This window comes from Oenanthe melanoleuca, chromosome 1 (assembly GCF_029582105.1).
Source record: "Oenanthe melanoleuca isolate GR-GAL-2019-014 chromosome 1, OMel1.0, whole genome shotgun sequence".
In the NCBI taxonomy this organism is placed as follows: Eukaryota; Metazoa; Chordata; class Aves; order Passeriformes; family Muscicapidae; genus Oenanthe; species Oenanthe melanoleuca.
Window position 1 is genome coordinate 89,032,483 of NC_079333.1, and position 22,749 is coordinate 89,055,231.

The window sequence follows — 22,749 nt, forward strand, 5'->3', positions numbered from 1 at the left end:
TGAAGTTGATTTTAATGGCTCAGTAAAGACCGAAAGTTGTTTTCTGAAGACCTTAGAGTTTGCAGGTTCAGTGCAAATAACATAAATGCAGGAAATCTAACTAGGGGAAGCCTCAAAGCCCTGTTTAACATGATGGTCTTCTCCTTAAACCCCATGATCTGGGAAGCTATCTTCTCTTCCTCTCTATGCACACTGTCATATCCTTATCTATGTATTTATGTAACTTGGAAAATACAGATGCTGAATGCTTTGATTTTCATTCTCCAGTCCATTTTGAGATTACATACACACGCATGTGTATGCATAGTATGTATACATATGTGTGTGCATAGTGTGTGCATATATTAAATACACTTAAAATGGCACACATAAAGAGCACCACTTCAGGTATAACATCAGATCTTATCATTTTATTAATGCAGAGAAAAAGGTCAGAGCCTGTGTTAATGTATATACACACACACTAAAAAGAAAGAAAATCTGTACTACAGCGTCCAATATAAAAAGCAAGAGATTAAATAGTATGATAATGATAGCTGTGTACAGCATATAGTTTCTGCAAAGACAAATGTATCATGCCAGGAAGTAAGAGTAGAAAAATGCTATTTTAACTCAGTAATTTGCATTTTTGTTATGAGACAGATTCATTGTGTTGATTGATAACATCAGCATGCTCCCAAGTGTAAAGGGAGGGGATTGTACAGTACCTTAATCTGCACTCAGGGTGATGCTGTCTTGCTGGTTAGTAATTAAATCTAGATCTTCTAGAAACAAATCATCTTGTGAAATACCACATCTATTTAGGGAGTTTAGTATGCCATTATCACCTTAATACAAAACTGGCTTCTCAGAACATCAGCATATAATCAGAGAACTCACCAGAAAAGCAGAAATCTCAATTAGGTAATGAATACAGTGCAGTAGACAAGACAATCTTCCAGTCATAGTCAGTAGTAACTTGCTGTGTGGAATTGCAGCAAGTTAGCCCCTAATACAGCTGTGGGGGAAATTCACACTCCATGCTAAATTTTGAAATTGATTACATGAAAAAAACAAACATATGCTTATTAATCCTAGCAATACAAGTATAACCACAGCTGACATTTATATATCAATCAAACTCCAGGTCTATTTGCAATAATTGGTCTCTGTGGATTAATATCTGCATTGAAAAAGTGATGAAATTCTACACAGAATTGAAATAAATACTTCAAAAACATAATGCTATGCCATCCATCAAGGATTTATCTATGTATTTTACTAGACAAATTTTTTCTCCTCATGTTCATAAATGTAATCTTAGCAGTTGATGAAGTAACAGGCATTAATCTATCAACTGCCTATCACCTTGCCAAGCAACAATTGTCAATAATAATTCCCTTACCATTCTCTGGTCTTCATTCCAGAAAATGAATTTTTCCACCTTCCATTACTGTCAAAATTTTAAAGAATATCCTTCTTCCCAATAAATGCAAGTCAGTAATATTGCAGTATTCACTTTAATTCAACAAATAATTTCCATTATGTAACATTTTGAAAAATATTATTTACTGCATTTTAAAAATTCACAGTATATCACAGTTTGTGATATATTCCTTTGAAATTTAAGACTGATTTGAAATTTAGGTCTGATTTGATAAACTTTGACTTCAAATAGCTGAAGATACAGTTGTTATTCAGAAATAATATAAAGGTTAGTTTTCTCCCGTGCTTTCATAAGTTAGCTTTTATACTTTTTCCAACACCTTTTTAGCCTTTTATCCTTGCAGACAGCAACCACATCTTGCTCAAGCTCATTGTCAAAACAGAAAAAAATAAAGTGCATCCAACTTTCCATTATTTTTCTTTTCATTACTTAACTCCTACACTCCACTATCCAACCCAGTCTCCTTATTTTATATTGTTCTACACTGAACTGAATTACCTACTTTTTCCACACATAGTCCACACCAATTATTCTAGATTGGGAAAGTCAATGCTTTTTCTCCACCTTTCCTATTCCAACTGAAAAGTCTTCAAACACGTGTGCAAATGTGAGTCTGTTAATGACCTTCATGTCACCTCATTTATTAGCTCCACTAACCCTGCACTGTTACAATTTACCTAAACCATCTGCTTTCAATATATAAGCCAGTTTTTCCTGCAGCAGTTTTCTTTCCAATGACTGTACACATCAGTCTTTATAGTCCCATGTCAAGGTAAGTTGTCCTTGAACTTTTGATAAATTTTATCAGCACCACATTTTCCCCTACTAGCTCACTCAGAAATTCAAGCATTCATGGAGGTTCATTTGATGGTTCTTTTTTCCCAGGTTCATGCTCCCAAGCCCTTTTAAATTATGCATTACAAACTATGCCATAGTGATATTTCATTCAGAATTTCTGAAATGAAAACACATAAAAAGTCATATATGACAGAGAGGAGGCTGTTGGTTTGAGTGGTTTGGGGATTTGTTTTAGCATTCAGGGACAGCTCTTATCCAAATAAATATTATATTAAATAATAGAATATTTTTATTTTATTCATTAATAGTATATTTTTATTTTATTATTTTTATTATTATATTTTTAATGAAAAAATGGGTTGAATACTTCATTTAAAAAAAAGGCTTAAATCCTAATGATATGGTGATTCAAGGTCTGGTTCCAAGTTCAGTTTACTTCAATACTTGATGTCAAAATCTGTCACAATAGGAAAACATTGCTCAAAAAGATACACAGATCCAAATGAAAGAAATTTGTCCTGATTATTAAATTATACAACCTTTCCAATCCCATATACCAATTAAGCAGATGCTTTTTATTGAAATTTGGATAGGAAAGGTCCATTTTCCCTGATGTCAGCCCTTTGGAAACAGAATTTACTAACATTTTTAGAAAATAATAAAACATCATTTTTTCCACCAAAAATCCACAATTAAAAAAAAAATAATAATAATAAATACTTCTGAGGCACACAATTACTTATCTAAATGCCATTCTCAACTTACTTCCAGAGACTAAACATTTAGCTTTTGTGGCCTTGGGGCCTCTTTTCTTGAGAAAATAAAAAGCCCTTTTTTTTTTTTTTTTTCCCTCTCCTTGATTTCATGCTATTTGGCCATTATGCTTTTAAATATCTGAAAACAGTATTAAAAACAAACACACAGAACTATTTCAAATGCTTGAAAAGCAGTATGTTTGCCCAGTTCTTAACTTCTCTTTCTGAGTCCAGTACTTAACTTCTCTTTCTGAACTGTGTTCTTCCACGAACTTTTCTCCTGTCTGTTTTTGGGCTATACAAATTAAGCATAGTCCAAAAGATATCATATATCAACCATATAACTTTACTTGTCATTTATTGTTCACAAAATTGTATTTTTTAATATCATCTGTATGTTATTTTATTGTCTTAAGAATACAAGCAGAATAATTATATCCACACAGCCCTCTGAACAGCTGTCATGTGGAAATATAACACTACAACAGATCTCCTGAAGCATCACTTTGGTAAATGCAGGTAAGACCTATCACATAATCTCATTTACAACTTTAGGATCAATTTTAAAGCCAATTAAGGTTCAGGTTAGGGGTTTTTAATCCCTATTGCTCCTGCACAGGAGCAATATCTCCTAACTTTAAGAAAGCTTAGTTTAATTTCTGCCTTAAGTTTATGGTTGAACACCTTTGCAATCATTTGCTTTCATGCTACTAGTAACTTCAGATTTTAAAAGCTTTTTCATACCTCTTCCCCTATCCTGATATATTTACAGAAATTTTTACAACCACCCTGTTTGGTTTTTTTAAATTATAATGTATTATTTTTGCTCCCTTCTTTTAAGATAAGCTTTTTACTCCCACACTTATCCTTGCATGTTTTCTTGGTACAATTTCCCATTCCTGAGCATGGCTGTAGATAGCTAACTGCAGGCTGTCATCACTTGGACAGTAGCAAAACCACTCTTCTCTTTCTCTTGGCAATATTTTTGTTCTGACAAATCCAAGAATCTGTTTTTCCCCACCTGCAGTTATATGTTTGCAGCATAAAATTGTCTAAAAATTGACTAAAGCTCTGAGGTCTTTTTTCCAAATTTCTAGCTGATGGTTCCAGAGCATATCACAGAAATGTCTGTTGCTCAGAGTGACCTTGTATTTGTACACTGAAATTTCAAGCTATTTTTATTACTTAAGTCTTCAAAGACACCCTATTATTTCTACACAACCTTATAATCCTCACCCCAATAGACAAGACATTGCAGCATTGTCTTCAACATATTGCATTCTCATACCCTAATTTTCCTCTCAAGGTTATCACTGGAAACTCAAAATAATGTCATAGGACCAATCCTAATGAAACCTCAGCAACTCTCAGGCCCATTTCTCTATTAATAGCTGTGCTGTAGTCTTTTTATCAAGTTCTTCACTACCAAGCAGCTTTTCATTTCTACAATTTAACTAACAGTTTTCCTCAATTCCCTAGCTACTCCATGAGAAACTCACAGAATAATTATGCCAATGATTCAAGCAGAGACCACTTGGCATGAAGAATGGATTTCACCTTCTACAAATATCCCCCAGTGATGGAACATCCCCAGACCATCTTCTTTATTCACAAAACTAAGTTTACTGAAGATCAAAGCCAGATGTTGATTTTCAATTTCTTGTCATTCCTTGATCCTCTTTCTCTCAGGAAAAAGAGAATTGGAATGAAGCTTATCCAAAATTCCTCATTTTTGTGCATGTCATCCATCTCTCAGTATACTTTTCCTGACCTGCTCCAGCCAGAACTGAGAGTTTTGTTAAACTCTCTTTTACCTCCAGGAGTTTTTGTTTTCTGGAAATGCTCTGATGCTAAGAACTCCACAGTGCACAGATCTGCTGCTTTACAGCCATGGTCTGAGTCCTAAGTCTCATTCCCAACCTCAAATGTTTCCCATCTGCACAGAGGGACAGAGAGTAAAAGGGAGGGAGGGAGGGATGAAGGGAGGCAGAGAGGGAAAGTGTGTGTGCATGTGTGTGTGTGTGTGTGTCTGTGTGAGAGAAAGAAAGAGAGAGAGAGAGAGAGAGAGATTTTGAGACATCAAGGAAGTATTTACAGATTCTTCAGTCTTACTTTCCGTGGCTACTTCCCATGTAAAAAGGCTTTGATTTATGCCATGATTTAGCATTCTTTGCACAGGGAACTGAAGATTCTGTTTCACTGGCTATTTCACCTGTTCATTGAAGTTCAATGTTTCCTTTTATTTTATTTTTATATCATCCTCATTTTTTTTCTAGGCTAACTCATTACTTTCATGATAATGCTCAAAATCAAATGCTTTGACCATGATGCTGTATCCAGTTAGGTTCCTGTTCTTATCTTTGGACCAGCTTTAGTGCTGCATGACTAGCTAGCTTCATCCCTTTACCCCAAGTCTTTATGGAGAAAGACTAATATATTTTTACAGTTTCCCAAAAGTAAAAAAGTTGCCATCTGGTGTTCAGCAACTCATTAAAAGGCATCACCTAGATTAGTTAATTAGTGGCCTTCATCTAAGTTAGCTCTATGTTATCTCAGCTAGCAATGATGAAAGGCTATAAGCCAGTAGTACACACTCTCTGGAAGTTCCCTCCTACACTTCTCACACATCCACCAGCCTCTGCAAACTGTGAGTGAATTCAAATAGATACTTATAGCTTTCACAGAAAAAAAAGTGCTATTTAAATTTCTTTACTACAAATATTGGTAACTGCCTCTAGAAAGACAGGGTACATGATCATTTATACTATCAACTGTTAGCCACTGCCTCCTCATGACCTCTAACTGTTCTTCATTCTTTCCCCATCCCTGCTTCCTCTCATATTGACCCAAAGGAGGAAGTCATACTGAGCAAGATTGAGTGGGAGGGCAGAATTGCTTCCTCTGAGGAAGTAAATGTTTCTGGAACTATGAAATAGAAGAACCTTTCTTTAAGTTTTAAAGATAATGGCATTTTGATCATTCATCTCTGCTTGATAACACAGCCTGATGCAGTTGCAAAGAACAAGGCCAAAATAACTATGTAAGTTCTGTCTGATTGCATGACTTCAGATATGTGCCATTATCAACTGTATGGGGGAGCAGAAAAGAGAGTTACAGCCCCATCCCACCAGGAAGTCAGTTCACATAAATTTTTTCCAGTAAAAATATATCTGATTTTGGAAAGGGGATTTTACACCAAATTCAAAGGTGGACTATGCATGCAGTGGATAGTATTAGATACCTGATACTGCTCATCTATTGTTGCTATAAATCTAATTAATGATTTTATGGTAACTCCCTTTTGCACACTGTCAAGCACAGATTTTCCTAAGTTCTTAAATAAGGGAGAGAAAAAGTATTCAGCCTCAAATTTACTTTTTTTTATTTGTACTTTAGCCTTCAGTGCCAGATTTGCATTTTGTGCTTCAGTTCTAGGTTCCAAAAAGTACATGATAAAACATTTAATTAGTCAGCAGACAGAATTTACACTTACTCTTCCTAGTAAGGTCAATTAAAAAAATGTATTAAGAATGTTCTGAGGATGTAGTACTGATCCCTTCTAAGTAATTAAGTGCCAGGTTTATCACAGTAATGCTTTCAGATCTGTGAAAGAATAAATATATAATAAACTTCTACTGTGCCACATGCCAAAATCCCATCTCCACCTTCCCAGTTCCATTTGACAAATATGCATTGAGGATGAAAATCTAACACTGATGTTGCCCACTAAAAGATGCCTCCTTACAATACTAAAATAAAGTACTGTAAAAACATATTCTCATCAGTTTTTTTTCTCTCTGTTGCTCTCAATCTCAGGTCAATCAACATCAAAACATTTCATGGTTCTTTGGAAGTGGGAGAAGGGAAAAAATACCCCCAAAACCAAAACCTAAAATACATTAGAAAAGAAAAATAATAGTTATTAACTTGCAATGTATGAGCCAAACTGTACAACTCCATGATGATTACCTGTGCTATGCTCTGAAATTAAAGTGCTGTAAACAACAACTCATAAAGAAACCTGTGGTTTGCAACACAGCCATAGTTATCTTGAGAAAAAGAACTAAACATGGGAGCTCAATATGACTGTGAACCAGTGCTGATTCTCTAAAACACAAAATTCACGATGAAAAATAACGCAGTCAGAGTGAACAGGAAAAAAAAAAAAAAAAAAAAAAAAGTTTCTACAAAATGGTATTTTTACCTACCTAGCCTACTGCCCGAGTAGCCACTTTAATTTACAAAGCTGCAACAGTATCAATGTTTATTCCACCACACCTGTGCTGGTTCTGGCTAGGATTGAGCAATTTTCTTCCCAGTAGCCAGTGTGTGTTTTGGATTTGTGTTGAAGAGTGTGTTGGTAACATGGGGATGTTTTAGCTCTTTCTGAGCAGCACTTACACAGAGCTAAGGCCATTTCTGTCCCTCGCCCCAGCAATGCAGGCTGATGGTGCAAAGGAGCGGTCCCAGCAGGGACAGCACACTCTGAGTGTTCAGAAGGATATCCCACACCCTATGGCCTCATACTCAGCATATAAAGCTGGGGAAAGAAGCAGGAAGGAGGAGGATGTTCAGAGTGGTGGCATTTGTCTTCCCACCACTACATGTTGAGGAGTCTAGCTTCCCTGCAGATGGCTGAACACCTGCCATGGACATGGCAAATTAATTTTTCTTTTGCTTTGTTTGTGTGTACAGCTTTTGCTTTCCTTCTTAAACTGTCTTTATTTCAACATACAAGTTTTTTCACCTTCATCCTTGTGATCCTGACCTGGAGGGAGTGAACAAGAGACTGTGGGGCTGAGCTGTCATGACAAGAAGATGTTTTGAACAGTGCACAAGTAAAGTGAAGGTTACCCACTCTTATGCATCAATTAGAAGTATTTGAAGATAAAAATTGTATTTTGTGGAGGAATAATTAGACTGCAAGTGAGGGGTGCAAGTTTAAAGCCATATTTAAAGTGAGAAGATTAAACACTTAGTAGAGCTAACAAAGCAGGAGCAGCATCTAAATGCTGGTGCTTGGACATCCTGCAGCTCGGGCAGCATAGGACAAAGAATACTGGATAGTAAGGTACAAATCTTGACTAGTGTTTCAATTCAATATAGAACAAGTGTGGGCAATTAATATAAAATACAATGTTGCAATGCACCCCATATGATGAGAAGGACCACAGCCCAACGGGACAGAGTTGTTGAGAGCACATCCATTCCTGAGCCTTCAAAAGGCAGCGAGGCAAGACGGAGCAGATCTTTCCAATAAATCAGTTGTGATGGCTGTCTATTCTCTTAAGAGATTTCACGTGGGCACAAATGTATAAAAGCCTGAACATCTTTGTTCTTAAATGAAAGATACTTTAGTATTCTCCTCAACCTGGAGTGAGGCTTAGGCTTAAGCCTAACCCTAGGCAGAGCTGTAAATCTTTCTGGAGATGAGCCTGGTGCCAAGCAGAAAGGCGTTGAAGGAGCCATGTTGTAGGAGTTTTGTGTTCTGCTAGAGATGTCCTTTTACACTGCAGATTGCTTGAAGCTCTGGGGTTTTGTGAACCCTGGGCAGAACCCTAACCTTAGGCAGGGCTATAAAGCTTCATGGGGTGAGGCTGGTGCCAAGCAGAAAAATGTGGATGGAGCAAATTTGTGGCAGTGTTGTGTTTGGCTTGCCATGCCTTTTTTACACTGCGGAGTGCTTCTCTGGGCTTCATGGTTCTCTGAACCCCAACCCTAAGTGTAACTCTAACCCCAGGCATAAGCCTAACCCTTGGCTGAGCAGTAAATTCTCATGGGGTTGAACCTGATGCCAAGCAGAAAGGTGTTGAAGAAGCCATGTTGTGGCAGTTTTGTGGTCAACTTGACATGCATTTTATACTGCAGAGTACTTGGAGCTCTGGGGTTTGTAGTTTTACTCAAGCCTAACCCTAGGCAGAGTTTTAAGGGCCTCATGAGGTTAGGCGGGTGCCAAGAAGAAAAATATGGTGGAGAGTAGTTGTGGCAGTGCTGTCTTCAGTGTGGCATGCCTTTTTACACTGCAGAGTACTTAAAGCTGTGGACTTTGTCATTTTCTCAAGCCTAACCCTAGGCAGAGCAGGAAACCTTTACAGGGATGTGCCTGGTGCCAAGCAGAAGGGTGTTGAAGGAGCCATGTTGCAGGAGTTTTGTGTTCTGCTAGGCATGCCTGTTTACACTGCAGAATGCTTGGAGATCTGGGGTTTGTGGTTTTCTGAACCCTAACCCTAGGTGGAACCCTAACCCTAGGCAGAGCTGTAAAGGTGTCATGAGGTGCAGCTGGTGCCAAGCAGAAAAATGTGAATGGAGCAACATTGTGGCAGCGTTGTGTTTGGCTTGCCATGCCTATTTACACTGCACTGTGGGCTTTGTGGTTTTCTGAACAGCAACACTAGGCATAAGTCTAACCCTAGGTGGAGCAGTAAATTCCTATGCCTGTTTCATGCAAAACCCATGACAAGCAATTTGCTGTGCCACGGGGAGAATATGCAGCGCTGATGCTGTCGAGCAGTGACTGATGAACTGACCTTTCCCCCCTCATTGGCATGTATGGCAGGCAGATCCCTATGGATCACTCCTGATCTCTGCACCTCCCCACGTGCAGGCAGCTGCCCTGGGGTGAGCTCCTTATTGACCCACTCTTTAGCACACACTGGATGCATCTCCTGGATGTTCCCTCCAGGGCTCCCCTCCCCTTGCAGACAGCTACAAAACTGAGAAGACAGAAATATGTCCCTGGAAAGCTACACCACCTAGGGAAAGTGTTGGAAATCATGGAGAGAAATAGCATTTCAAGCATTTCATTCTGCATCTATTCCAAAAACAGTGCTTACAATTCCAATAGCCACACAACAGGACACGACAGCAGATTACCACATTGCAAACAGCTACAGCCCCTCCTAGTTTGCAATGAATTAGCTTTGATTTTTTCATTGCTATCCACTAGACCAAAGAAATTGCAAAGAAATTGTGAGTTACCACAGTTTAGATGATGAATGACAAGTCACTATCTTGTCTCAGCCAGAGCAAAATGAAGACCACCAAAAGTGGGGAGAAGGCAGAAAGAGAGAGTGTTAAAGCAAATCTTCATTCATAGCCTTATAGCTTTCTGGGATCTATATATACCATATATTATTTTTTTGTTGTTTTTTGTTTGTTTGTTTTTAATTTGTTCTACTTCCCCTTCAAGAGATATTTTAAGTTCTTACTGAGGAAATCTTCACTGGCTTCTTTGAGTTTTCCAGAAATCTGAATTGAACAATTAAAGGACCGTGCTGTTACCTTTTAGGTCACATCTTTAAAAGAGAAAATATGGTATTGTCTGGGCTATAAACTCAGTCCAGAAGAAATATTTGTTTAAAAGCAATTCCTGAGGTTATAAGACCTGTTATTTTTTTCTTCCAGTGAAAAACTGTGGCATAATAGAAGCTGACTGTAGCTCATATTGTCATTATCGAGGCTCATGCTACACATTAGACATGGTCCATGAAACACTAACCTCAAGGCAAAGTAATTTCTAATATGAATTTCTCATACAAAGGCAATTCAGAATTGTGAAAAATAAGTCTATCCAACCTCAATTTTCATCTTCAATTTGTCAAATGTTATTAAAGATAACATGAATGTGATGGTTCAAAGCCTACTGCTTACCAATTTCCCTTCTTCTGCCATCTCTTTAAAAATCTTGAAATCTCAAAATTTAAAATTCCTTATTTTAACTCTAGAAGGGAGACTATAGAGCTATTATTTATCCAGTCAAGGAAACTCTGCCTTTAAAGGGGCTGACCACCTAAATGTGGGCAAATTTACCAGACATTGCAAATAATATGGACAATTCAAACTTTATCTGCAAAAATCCACATGCATTTACCTTGTTTATTGAAATTTTAACATATTAGATAACCAAGTTATCAGAAAATATTTAGAACCTTCAGATGAAGGCAGCTTGTAACACACAAGGATCAAATCAAAAAACATTCAAATGATGGGCATTTGAAAACTATTTTGGATATAACCCTGTATAGAAATACTTGAAGTTTAATCAGATCAAGCTTCTTGCAAAAACTGGCAAGGGAAATCTCATAAGTGCCCTCTATAACCTAAATAGTTCCTATTAATGATAAAGGCACTGCATTCAGAATATCTGAAAACTCACTCCCTTGCAAGAGTATCCCACAGTACTAGAGTTTTTATAAATAAACTGCTCTGTTCTAATTTGTTTATCAGTCTAGGAGTACATGCAGAACACAAAGGATACATAGGCTCCAGAGGTGTCTACACTGGACAGATTGAGGTAATACAAGAGATTGAAAAAAGACCTGGAAATTGTATCCTTTATTAGCCAGGAGTAATGATACTGTTTAAAATCAGATGTGCCTGATTTTTTGTTGTTCTCTTTTGGTTTGGGGTTTTTGTTGGCTTTGGTTTGTTTGTTTTTGTCTTTTTTTTTTTTTTTTTTTTTTTTTTCTGTAGAGGTTGCCCAGTAAGTTTGTGGACTTCCCATCCTTGATGATTTGGTCCTGGGTAAGCTGGTGTGCCTAGCTCTTGTCTGAGCAGAGGGAATGGACTATATAATCTCCCAAAGAGATTTCATGAAATGTATTATCAAGTATACAGTCTAAAAATATATATCCCTTCCCATTACTTGTAACATTGCAATATGATTATAAGCAAGACAAGAAACTCTGACCTTGCAACAACCTATTTAAAACATAAAAATTTTTAAATTATACAAAAAGACTAAAAAAACTGTAAGTCAGACTGTGACCTAGTTCTGTTACTGTTTTAAAGCAATATCAATGAACTGAGAGGAAGAGCTGCATTAGTACCACTGCATAAAAGTAGAGTTTGTGGTCCTAGGAATGGAAGCACAAAACAGAACCAGAGAATCATTTAGGGTCTAATGGACACAAGATCATTGAGTCCAACCATTAACTCAGCACTGCCGAGTCCATCACTAAACCATGTCCATTGCTGTCACACACCTCTTAAAAATTTCCAGGGATGTTGACTCTGCCTCTTCTCTGGGCAGCCCATTCCAATGGGCTCTCTCAGAACAGAAAGTTTCCCGAATATTCAATCTTCATTTCCCCTGGTGTGACTCGAGGTCATTTCCTCTTGTCCTGTTCATTGCTACCTGGCCAGAGAGGCCAACCCCACCTCTTTACAACCTTCTTTCAGGTTTTCTCTGAGCCAGATCTCCATCCTAAACAGCCCCAACTCCCTCAGCTGCTCCTCACAGGATTTGTGCTCCAGACCCTTCCCCAGCTCCACTGCCCTTCTCTGGACTTGTTGCAGTCCCTGAGTGTCTTTCTTTGTAGTGAGGGGCCCAGGACTGAGCACAGGATTTGAGGTGTGGCCTCATTAGTGCTGAGTACAGGGGGATAATCATTGCCCTCATCCTGCTGGCCACTGTTTCTGGTACAGGCCAGGATGCCATTGGCCTTCTAGGCCCCCTGGCACACTACTGCTCTCTAAAAATGCTGAATGCCACATCTATTACTATAGTGGGCAAACTCAGGATTAAAAAGTCAAAGTTGTTTATATAAATATTAAATTTGTGTTAATTTGTCCATATCCACAAACATTTCTTATGACTACTGAATATAAGTGAGCCAATACTTGCTTTTCAGAAGAAGCTTTTTGTAAGACTGTCTGAGAACTCAACCCTTAACAGAACGTGACAAGGAGAAAAGAAAAGAAGTTATCTGAATAGCCCATTTGGGACTGAGTGCTTGTCAGAGAGATAAGCTCTGGACCACAGGGGAGAAACGGAAGATACTTGACATTGATGTTTGCAATTTATTCTCACTGAAGTCCTAAAAATGTCTTTTAAAAATCCTGAGCACCAAAGCAATGTCAAGAAAAACAAAACACTGTACATGTTTTCAGTGATATGATTAGTAGCAATATTTTGCATTCATATAGCAGTTTCAGACCTTAGGGTGCTACATTCTGTCTCCTTTTCAAGCATAAAATGCATTGGCTTGCTTTACTTACTAGTAGCAGTAGCAGGACAATATCAGGATTATCACAGGCACAGGCTACATGCATTGATGTCCAAAAATCCTCATCTTGATGATTTACATTTACTCCTCTGTCAATTAGAATTTCTGCAGCAAATGCATTATCGTAGCGAGCACACTAGAAGAAAAAAGAGCAGATTAGGGATGGTGTTTTCTCAGTGTACAACTAAATTTATTACATATAATTTAAACTGGGCAGATGACACATTGTAGTTAAGCTGCTGTGTTTGTAAGGAACAACAGCTGAGCAATCTATAGAAATAATTGTGTGGAGATTTCCAGTTCCGTGTGCATGATTCACAGAATCCCCTATTTCTTTATGAGATCTTGCTGAATCTACAATAAGGGTGAGGCTTTTTTTTCTGTTCTGTACTGCCATTGCAAATCAGAGCACAGGCATCAGTGCATGATGATCAATCACATCGTAAGTAGTGCTAAGTATATGCACACCCACACATACATATGTCCATGCATACACGAATTTCTCTGCTTTTTATGCAGTTCAGGGCAATAATGCACCCTTCTTCATACCCCACTTCTATTGTAAATTCACTACCTATACAGATTCCTGTTCAAGTCTCTCTGCCAGACAGATACTCTGCACACTGAGGGTGTTATTGGGGGGTAGAGGGATGCATGTGTGTTTGTATATGCGTGCATGTGTGCATGTTTCTATACCTTGGTCACGGTCACATCTTGGTAGAGAAGAAGAAAATGGCCTAGACATTGTTTCGACCTTACTCCTCTGTCACATCTGTGACTTCATATGTGTAAAGTTATACCTTAAAAGACAATCAGGGCACCTCAGTTAAGATCCTAACTCTGGTCTCACACACAAGCCCAGTAACTCTTTAGAGAAGGATCCTATCCCTTTCCCCATGGGGAAGAGGTTATGGGGAGACTTATTTTAATCTGGCATGGAAACCAGGATACTAAAGGAAGTGGGGAAGAAGGAAAAGTGTGTAACTGGATCTGACTGTGAAGCCAAGATATAGCTGAGACCTTCAGCAGAATGCAGCAGCTTCACGTACTCCTACGATCATAAATATAGATAACCCTGAAGATTAATATTAAATTCTATCAGGATAAAAAGCAGTCGCAGCCAAAATGATTTCCAAATATACTGACAATTAAATTACAGAACAGAAATTGAATTCTAATGTATTTCCATTAAGTTTGTGTAACTTATCTGGAAGCTCTAGAAACAGTTTTGTTTTGTTGCATCAGTATCATTCATCATATCAGTACAACTTAAATTGAGCTGTTCTATGCTGAAATTTAAGAAATCAGAGGTAAGACATTTTATATTACAGATAGCATAATCTAACACCAACCATATTTTCAAGCCATTGTTAAGCAAAAAAAACCAAAACAAAAAACCAACCAACCAGTTTTAGAGATGACAGGTGTCACTGAGAGCCATTTTGTGTATTAGCAACAGAGGTAGAGCCTTTTGTGGTTAGCTGCAGCTTAGATTTGTTGCTGCTCCTTGATTCTTGTTTAATAGGTTTTGTGAAAAATTGGACAAGCTCAGTTAAAGATCCAGAATAAAACTTTGACACATATACTTTGTTATAAGGGTGGAGGTGGGTGATTGCCTGCGTGCCTTGACCTGACACTGTGTGCTCTCTACTGTACAGGCAGCTCAGGCACATACTTGCTTTTTATTGTACTTCCCCTCTCATGGAAGCTAAAGTTCAGTGAATACCTCTGGAGTTCCCATAGCTTGCCTAGATTCAACCATATGGGGATGCTCTCTACAGAGACAAAACCAAAATCTTTATAAAGTGTCACATTTGATTTTTTTTTTTTTTTTTTAGAATTATATCATATTTTGGAAATTAAGATATATGGAAAAGGAAAACAGAATTGTATAATGAATCAAATTTTAAGAAGAATAATATACATATATTTTCCATTCATTCTGACACCAAAACATTTAGCCTACAAGTGGAAAGAATAAACACTAAGATCCCCTTTGGACCAAGCAGCTTCACAGTTGTAAAACTAACAGTTAAAATGGATCTGAGAGGGCTTTAAGAATATAACACAGGTGCATGCTAAACTACTAGTTCCAATTCCTGCTAAAAATAAGTTTGGCTTGTCTTGCTTCCCTGTATCATGATTCTCCTCCCCTGTCTGTACTGCTCTCAAATCAGGGTCAAATCCCAATTACATTGAATTCACGTTTCTCACCAGTAGGATGAGCATTTTCCTGTAAATGAATTATGAGTACTTACAAGTAACTCTGATTAAACTGAGGCAGTTTAATCAGGCAGGGTTAGGGTAAGGGTCAGCCTAGGGCTAGGGTTCAGAAAACAACAACGCCCCGAGGTTCTGGGAGTCTCCAGCTACCACAGGAATGCCAAGGAGAATGTAGGACTGTTATAACAATGGGTCTCTCCACACTTTGCTGCCTGGATACAGCCCAACCCCCATTCAGGCTTAAGTACTCAGCCTAGGGTTAAGGCCACAGCTAGGGTTAGGCTTATGCCTAGGATTAGGGTTCAGAAAACAGCAAAGACCCGAGGTTCTGAGAGTCTGCAAGAACAAAAGGCATGCAAAGGAGAATGTAGGACTGCCATAACAAGGCTCCATCCACACATTTCTGCTCTCCTCAGGTCTCACACCAGTGCAGGTCTTGGTGCTCAGCCTAGGGTTAGGCTTACATCTAGGGCTAGGGTTCAGGAAACCACCAACCATAGAGTTCCAGGGACAGTGCAGCTACAATAGGCATGACTAGGAGAGCACAGGACTGGTATAACAGTGCCTCCCTCCACACTTTGCTGCCTGGCTCCAGTCACACCCCCATACAGGTTTAACTGCTCAGCATAGGTTTAGGGTAATGCCAAGGGTTAGGGTTTAGAAAATCAAAGGCTAGAGCTCCAGTGACTCTGCAGCTAAAAAACGCATGCCAAGGGAAAAACAGACTGTCAAAACATGGCTCCCTCCACACCTACATGCTTGGCTCCAGGCTCATCCCCATGCAGGTTTAACTGCTCAGCCTAGGGTTAAGGATACAGCTAGGGTTAGGGTTCAGAAGACTCCAAGCCCTGAGGTTCTGGGACTCTGCCACTACAATTGGTATGTCAAGGAGAACACAGGACTGCCATAACATGGCTCCATCCACCCACTCTTTTCTGCTTCCCTCAGGTCTCACCCCCATACAGTTTAGGTGCTCAGCATAGGGTTAGGGTTCAGAAAGCTCCAAAGCCCCGAGTTTCTGGGAGTCTGCAGCTACAACAGCCATGCCAAGGAGAACGCAGGACTGTTATAACAATGGCTCTCTCCACACTTTGCTGCCTGGATCCAGTCTCACCCCCATACAGGCTTAACTGCTCAGCCTAGGTTAGGACTAGAGACAGGTAGGTTACACATAGCTCTCTAGCACAAATTTCTTTCTGCAGAAAGCTTTCCTTCCTTAAGAAGCAGATGTGAAGCTGAAGGGACCAGTTCAGAGATACTGATTGTGACAGTGAATTGGGGCATGATACAGATCAAGAAACCTAAAATGGCACAGTTCAACTGCAGATTTTATCTGTAGTTAAAAACTGTGCAGCAGCTAAACTAGATAATGTGTGCTGGTTTTGCATGAAAGGAAGAGGAGCACAGAGCACAGACATACACTCGCACGAGTTTTCCTCTATGAGAACTTCCTCTGTGAGTTTCTGGGACCAATCAGAAAGCTGATTTAATAACTGACAGCATTGGAAACCAATTAAAATTTACTTCACCTCCATGAATCATATCAGTAAAGTGAACTCCTTCTCTTTTGGCTTCCAGCTTTTGAGAAGGTAAGGCTGGCCAGCCCGGCCCTGCTCCCCATGCGGCCTGGCCGGGCAGGGGTGGGGGAGCCACTGAGGCCCTCCCTGCTTGCAACTGGGGGCCCTGATGGCCACGGGAAAGAGAAACCTTTGCTAAGATCCAGGTTCTCTCCCAGCTGCCCACACAGCTTGGGAGAAATGCAGCCAGGCCCTGATGTCCAGGGGAAAGAGAAACCTTTGCTAAGATCCAGGTTCTCCCCTGGCTGCCCACACAGCTTGGGAGAAATGCAGCCAGGCCCTGATGTCCAGGGGAAAGAGAAACCTTTGCTAAGGTCCTAGTTCCACCCTTAGCTGCCCACACAGCTTGGGAGAGATGGAGCCAGGCTCTGTTCCAGCCGAGTCTCCCTCACACAACCTGCGTGGCCTGAAGAATCCTGGCACAGCTCCCTTCACCTTCTGTGTGCAATTTCAACCCTTCCAATGCTCGGATAAGACTGCAGATCTCCTGACCTCCCTTGAATGAGAGGAATAAAGCAGAAAGGATACTAGAGTTAGTGAAGTAAGAGCTAAGTTTCCAGATGGGAAGAGACTGAAGAGATGCCATGAATAGACTGGCTGAAAAACCTTTTTTGTAAGCTATGGGGTGAACTGGATTACACTGAAATTCCTTTAAATCATGGAGAAAGCACATGAGGGGGTTGAAGTGTTTGAGAAAAGGATCCTTTGCTCCAAGGGAATGGGGGTCTCCGTTCTGGAGAATGGAAAGATGAACAGAGACATTTGATAGAAAAAAGAGATGAAGAAAACTTTTTGCTTCTGAACAGCTTGTCCTTAAAAGTAATACCCTATGAGTTTTGACATGACCCATAACACAGCTCTGGAAAGACTGTGAAGATGGGGGCATTCCACAATTTGTAGATCTTCCTGGGTGGATGCAAACTGTGAAAGTGAAGACAAACCCTGTGGACACAAGAAAGAACTTTTCTCTCTAAAGTGAACTGAAATGATTATTTAAGTGGAAGACTGATTGAAGTGTCTTTGTGTGTTGTTGTTAAGAAATATGGAAGTGGCGGGGGAGGAGGGAGTGATCTGGAAATCTTATTCCATATTTCTTATTTTTCTCTGTGTTATTAATAAATTTCTTCTTTATATCCTTTTAAGTTTTAGGCCTGCCTTGTTTTTGATCCTAAATCCTATCTGAAAGAGAAATTGAGTATAGCAAAATTGGAAAACCTAAATTAAACCAAGATATAAAACAACTTAAAATCCTTGAAGATTAATATTTCTTTATTTTATTTTAAAATGCATGACACATGTCAAATCATCCACATTGAAGACCTGAAGATAATCTCCTAGGGCTTTTGGGATGGGGTAAGATTTGGGATGCCTCTGTTTTGAGAATACCAAAGAAAACCAAATCTCATTTGGACTGCATTTTTAAAGAGTGATTGAGCATCCTTACAGAGAAATAGTCAGATAAGGGAAAAGATAATTCAAATTTATAAATTTCCAAATCAGTACTGCACTTTCCCCTCACCTTGGCCTCTATTTCCTAAAGTTCTTGTGGCCATGGAAGATGAAAAACACAAAATAATTACATTAGGGAAACACTGCATCTTGCAAGAGCATGGTTACAGGTGTGCCAGAGTCCAGTAATATTACAGGGGCTCCTTCTCATCAATAAATTACTGTATTTTTTATAAATAAAACACTGTCTCAGCAGACATGTCATTACTTTGCTGGTCACATTTCTTTGAGCCACAGCATGCAACAAAGTTGGATCCAAATGTCTGAAAGTAGTTTCACATGGAATAGACAGCATGTCTGAGATTAAGCATCACAGACCAAAGAAAAGGATCACAAGATGTAGGAATTATTTATGAGTTTTGCTACTGGCTTCAGCAATGCCAAAATTCCACTCCAATGATATTTTCTTTCTGTCTGCCTTTCATATCCTTAACTCTTGTTTTACTTTCAGAACTATATACCAATTGTTTTCCTTTTATCTTCCTTTTACTAATCTCAATTGCTATGCAAATAATGATAAGCTAAATGCAGATAATGTGTTAATGTAGGAAACTGGTGCAAGAAAGTGTCACAAAAACAAAAGGAAAAATGCTAAATCGTGGGGGTCTTTTCATATAGGACCTGTGAATCTTTGAACCATATAATTTTCTGTTTGGAATCAAGCAGTATTTCCTTTACTCTTTCTTGCTGCATGGATAATTTCTAACTAAAACACTTTATTCTCCTTTGTTAGCTACCACTCCTGTGACATGATCCATTCTTCTGTAAGCAACTTGAAAATGACCATTTATTTAAAAAACATATCTGGATGCAAATCATAGCCATGGCAGAGCTCAGTGTATATTAAAAAAAAGAAAACCTTCTAAGCCTTTCTTCTTTGTTAATATTCCAAATCTGCTACTCACTATCCCACCAAGTTTATTCACAGTCACTAACACTAATCTTCAATCACTCTTACCAGATGGAGCAAGGAGCCTCCTGAGGAAAGGAGCATATGAGGGTCAGCACCATCCTTCAACAGCCGCAGCACTGAATATCAAAGAAAAGAGCAAAAAGAGTTAATATGCCTAATATACCTAGTACAACAGCAGTACACCTAATTCTGAACTCTTAATAGGCTGATTCTTAATCATCTTCATCAGGGGACTTAATAATATATTCAAACATCTTATGTAACTGCAAAACTATCATGTCAGCATTTGCCATCTCACCTGTTTTAACAGCTAAGCCTGTAAAGCAAAAGACCTTTGATAATGAATAGTAAATATCAATATCAAGTATCAATATAAATATCAGTATCAAGGACTTTTCAAGTATACAGATGAGCATATCAGTTTTGTACATATGAGAGTGGAGGGAAGAGCCCTGTCAAAGAATCACCTGATCTGTTCATTTGGGAGCAAAATCACAGTTAACTGGTGTTATTTTACTTTCCAAAGTTCCCATGTGATATATTGGCTTTTTCAGTAAATATTTGAAACTAGTATTCATAACTGATATCACTTGAAATTAATCATGATACCAAGGCTAAATGGTCTGCACTCAATTTAACCTTTCCAGTGCATTGTCAGATCATTGATGCAGCATAATCTTTAAAACGATATTTGGAGCCACACTCCACTCCCAGTTACATGTAACAAACCCCTTTGAAATGAAAACAGGCTTATAAGTGCAAGCAAAACCACAACCCTTCACATTGGTGCTCACCCAAGTGTGAAAATTCAGCACTTTTCCTCCGTGGTCTTTATTGCCTTTATAACCTTTTCACTCTGAATCAAAGCAATGACTGACTCATGGAAACAGAGTTCATTCCTTGAACAGAACTGCACAGTAGCAATGCCTGGCAATACCAGGGGACTCCACACCACCACTGCAACCCTGCCTTCATTAAACTGGAATGAAAAACCCTTTTAAAAGGCCTCTCTCCATGAGAATAGCTGCCAACAATGTTTCCTGAGTGGTAGCACAGGTGCTTCTGTCTTGAGCTTAATTCTTAGTTAAGATCCTGGATGGACTTGTGCGAACAACTGCAAAGAAATTTTAAGTTGTGAAATGGGTTCCACTGAGATGTCTGTCTTACAGAAGGGCCAGAGATTTCTCTCAAGGCTCTTCTGTGAATCTGCCAACAGACTCATGGCCACCACCTCTTTCCTATCTATACATTTTCTGTATCTCTTTTCTTTCTCCCAAGGATATACTGCAGCTCCATTTTCACTGTATATTTAAACTTCTTACTGCATTCAGACACTTACTTAACCTATTTGAAAGGGGTCACTTTTCTTTTCAAATATTGTCAATTTATAGAAGCAATGTTTTTTAAATGTGCTGAATTATTTTTGACCAGGTGCCCTAGAAAAATTTCTCCTAAGAAAGAATATTTGGTTAAATAGTTGCAAATCTATAAAATTAGAGTGGAACATTGGTAATCATCATTACTAAACACATGACATAGCAAAAAAACCACTCTGGTATAATGGACAAATATTTACAATAGTTAGCCGAAGTAATTTAATCTTTTGCTCTGTTTTAAACTTTGAAAATCAAAGATCAACCAAAAGTACCGTATAAATTTTTACTTTATGAATAGTTTCATGGTACCTATTTCTCCTCACCAAAGATCTTGTCTCATTTAATTTACATAACTGTAAAATACTTATATGTTCTGGCAAATGCCACTTTGAAAGTTAGCCACTATTAGAAGTCCCTGTTGTCCCCAGTGCATCCACCAAAAGTAGAATAGGAGCATTAGGTAGCATAGAATAAAAAAACCTGCACAACACCTCTTAAGCAAGATGAAAAGCACAGAACCAGAGTGGGAAGGCACAGAATTATTTATAATATTTCGTAATGTCAAGAGAAATGGATGAACAATAAAAAGCAAACTATTCCTTTCTGCTCTTTCAGATCCACAAATCTCATATTGAAACACATACTTGTACTCATCCAGAGAGAGACCACTTAAAATAGAGGTTCAGAACTAAGTTCTTTTTTTTAATACCTAAATTTCTGACCACATATGGAGATGCTCTCTCTACCTCAGGTTTAATGTGAATAAAGACTTATAAATCCTCCTTCCTTAAACAGGCATGCAATTACATCCTCCTCCTCAAGTGTTAATATTTCCAGTGTTCCTATGTCATGCCATTTCTTTAGTAGGGCAGAAAATATTATTTCCATATCACAGAAGATTTCTTGAGGCTCTGAAAATAATTTCATTCTCCGAATCCCATCAGGATTTCACCTGAAGAAATTAACACTCCAAAGTGTTCCCTTTCCTCCATCTCCTGTTTTCCAGGGGGGAAAAAAAATTCATACACCATGTGGTGGCAGAGCAAGCACATGGTGTGTTGGTGGTGGAAGTCTGATATTTACTAGGACTGATACGAAACAGCATCCTCAGACTGTGTTTCTACAAGAAGGGATAAGACAAGTAAGGTGTTAACCAAAGGAGTCTGTCCCCTTCCCCATTCACAAAGGGACTTACACACCTCTACCTCTGGCTGTCTCTGCATGTGGGAACCGACTCTGATGGCACAAAAATAACACCAGGAAAAATCAAATGTGGAATTTCTCGTTGAGCCACTGAGATGAACTCAATCATTATGAGCTTGGGATGACCAAAGGTGACTTTAGGATAGATCCTTCTATGCAAAGACAGGATGAAGACGTCTCTCTTTTGGCAGAACCAGGACACATGGGAAGGTCAGTGGGTTGGCAAATTGCATTTCTAACAGTATTCCACAAGAATTTCATCTGGAGCCTAAAACAGTAACCAAAAGGCAGAAAGAAACTCTAGCTACTCGAGTATAAAAAACACGGGCAAGTTATTGAGTACCTTCCTCCCACCAACCGCTGAAGACTTGGTTCTTACAGAGAAGCTATGCAAAACAAAGTAATGCCTGTCCAGATCCATTTTGTAACTCCTTGCAGTTGAAACCAAAAAAATGACAAACCATTTCTAGATCTGAGTTTGAAATCCATTAGAATTAATTGGTTTGCCTTATTATTTTTTCTACCAGCAGAACTGTATACCAAGATTAGAGCATAAAGAATTAATATGCTAACTCCGATACTCAAGAAGAATATTAAATAATGACCACAAACAAATTACTGAGTCACATACAAAAACATTAGGGAATGTGGATAAAAGATCAGTAGCTTATTTTTTTTTGGTCTGGTGTCTTTTTCCTCATTATTGCACACAGCTTGATCAGTGCTTCAGGAAATTCACATCACACAGACTACCAGGGCAAGATATGCAAACTCTCCTTTCAACTGGGCAAAAGTCTGTGTCCTCAATCAGTATTATGTTCTACATGCCTTTGAATCTAAAAACAAGTAAAAAAAAGTTATTCCTTCCTTGAATTTATCCCCTCTGCAAAACACAATAAATAAAAAGAAGAAAACAAGAAAAGAAGACCACAGAAACAAATCCCCCTTCCTACTAGACAGCT

General features: G+C 38.7%; 1 protein-coding gene across 1 annotated transcript in view; it reads right to left on the minus strand.

The window, feature by feature from the left end:
- Nucleotides 1–22,749, minus strand: part of MYO16 (myosin XVI) — a 358,267-nt gene that overhangs the window by 220,937 nt on the left and 114,581 nt on the right. The window contains 2 exon segments of the mRNA XM_056502322.1: nt 12,979–13,122; nt 19,254–19,324. Coding sequence (XP_056358297.1) covers nt 12,979–13,122; nt 19,254–19,324 — 215 coding nt within the window.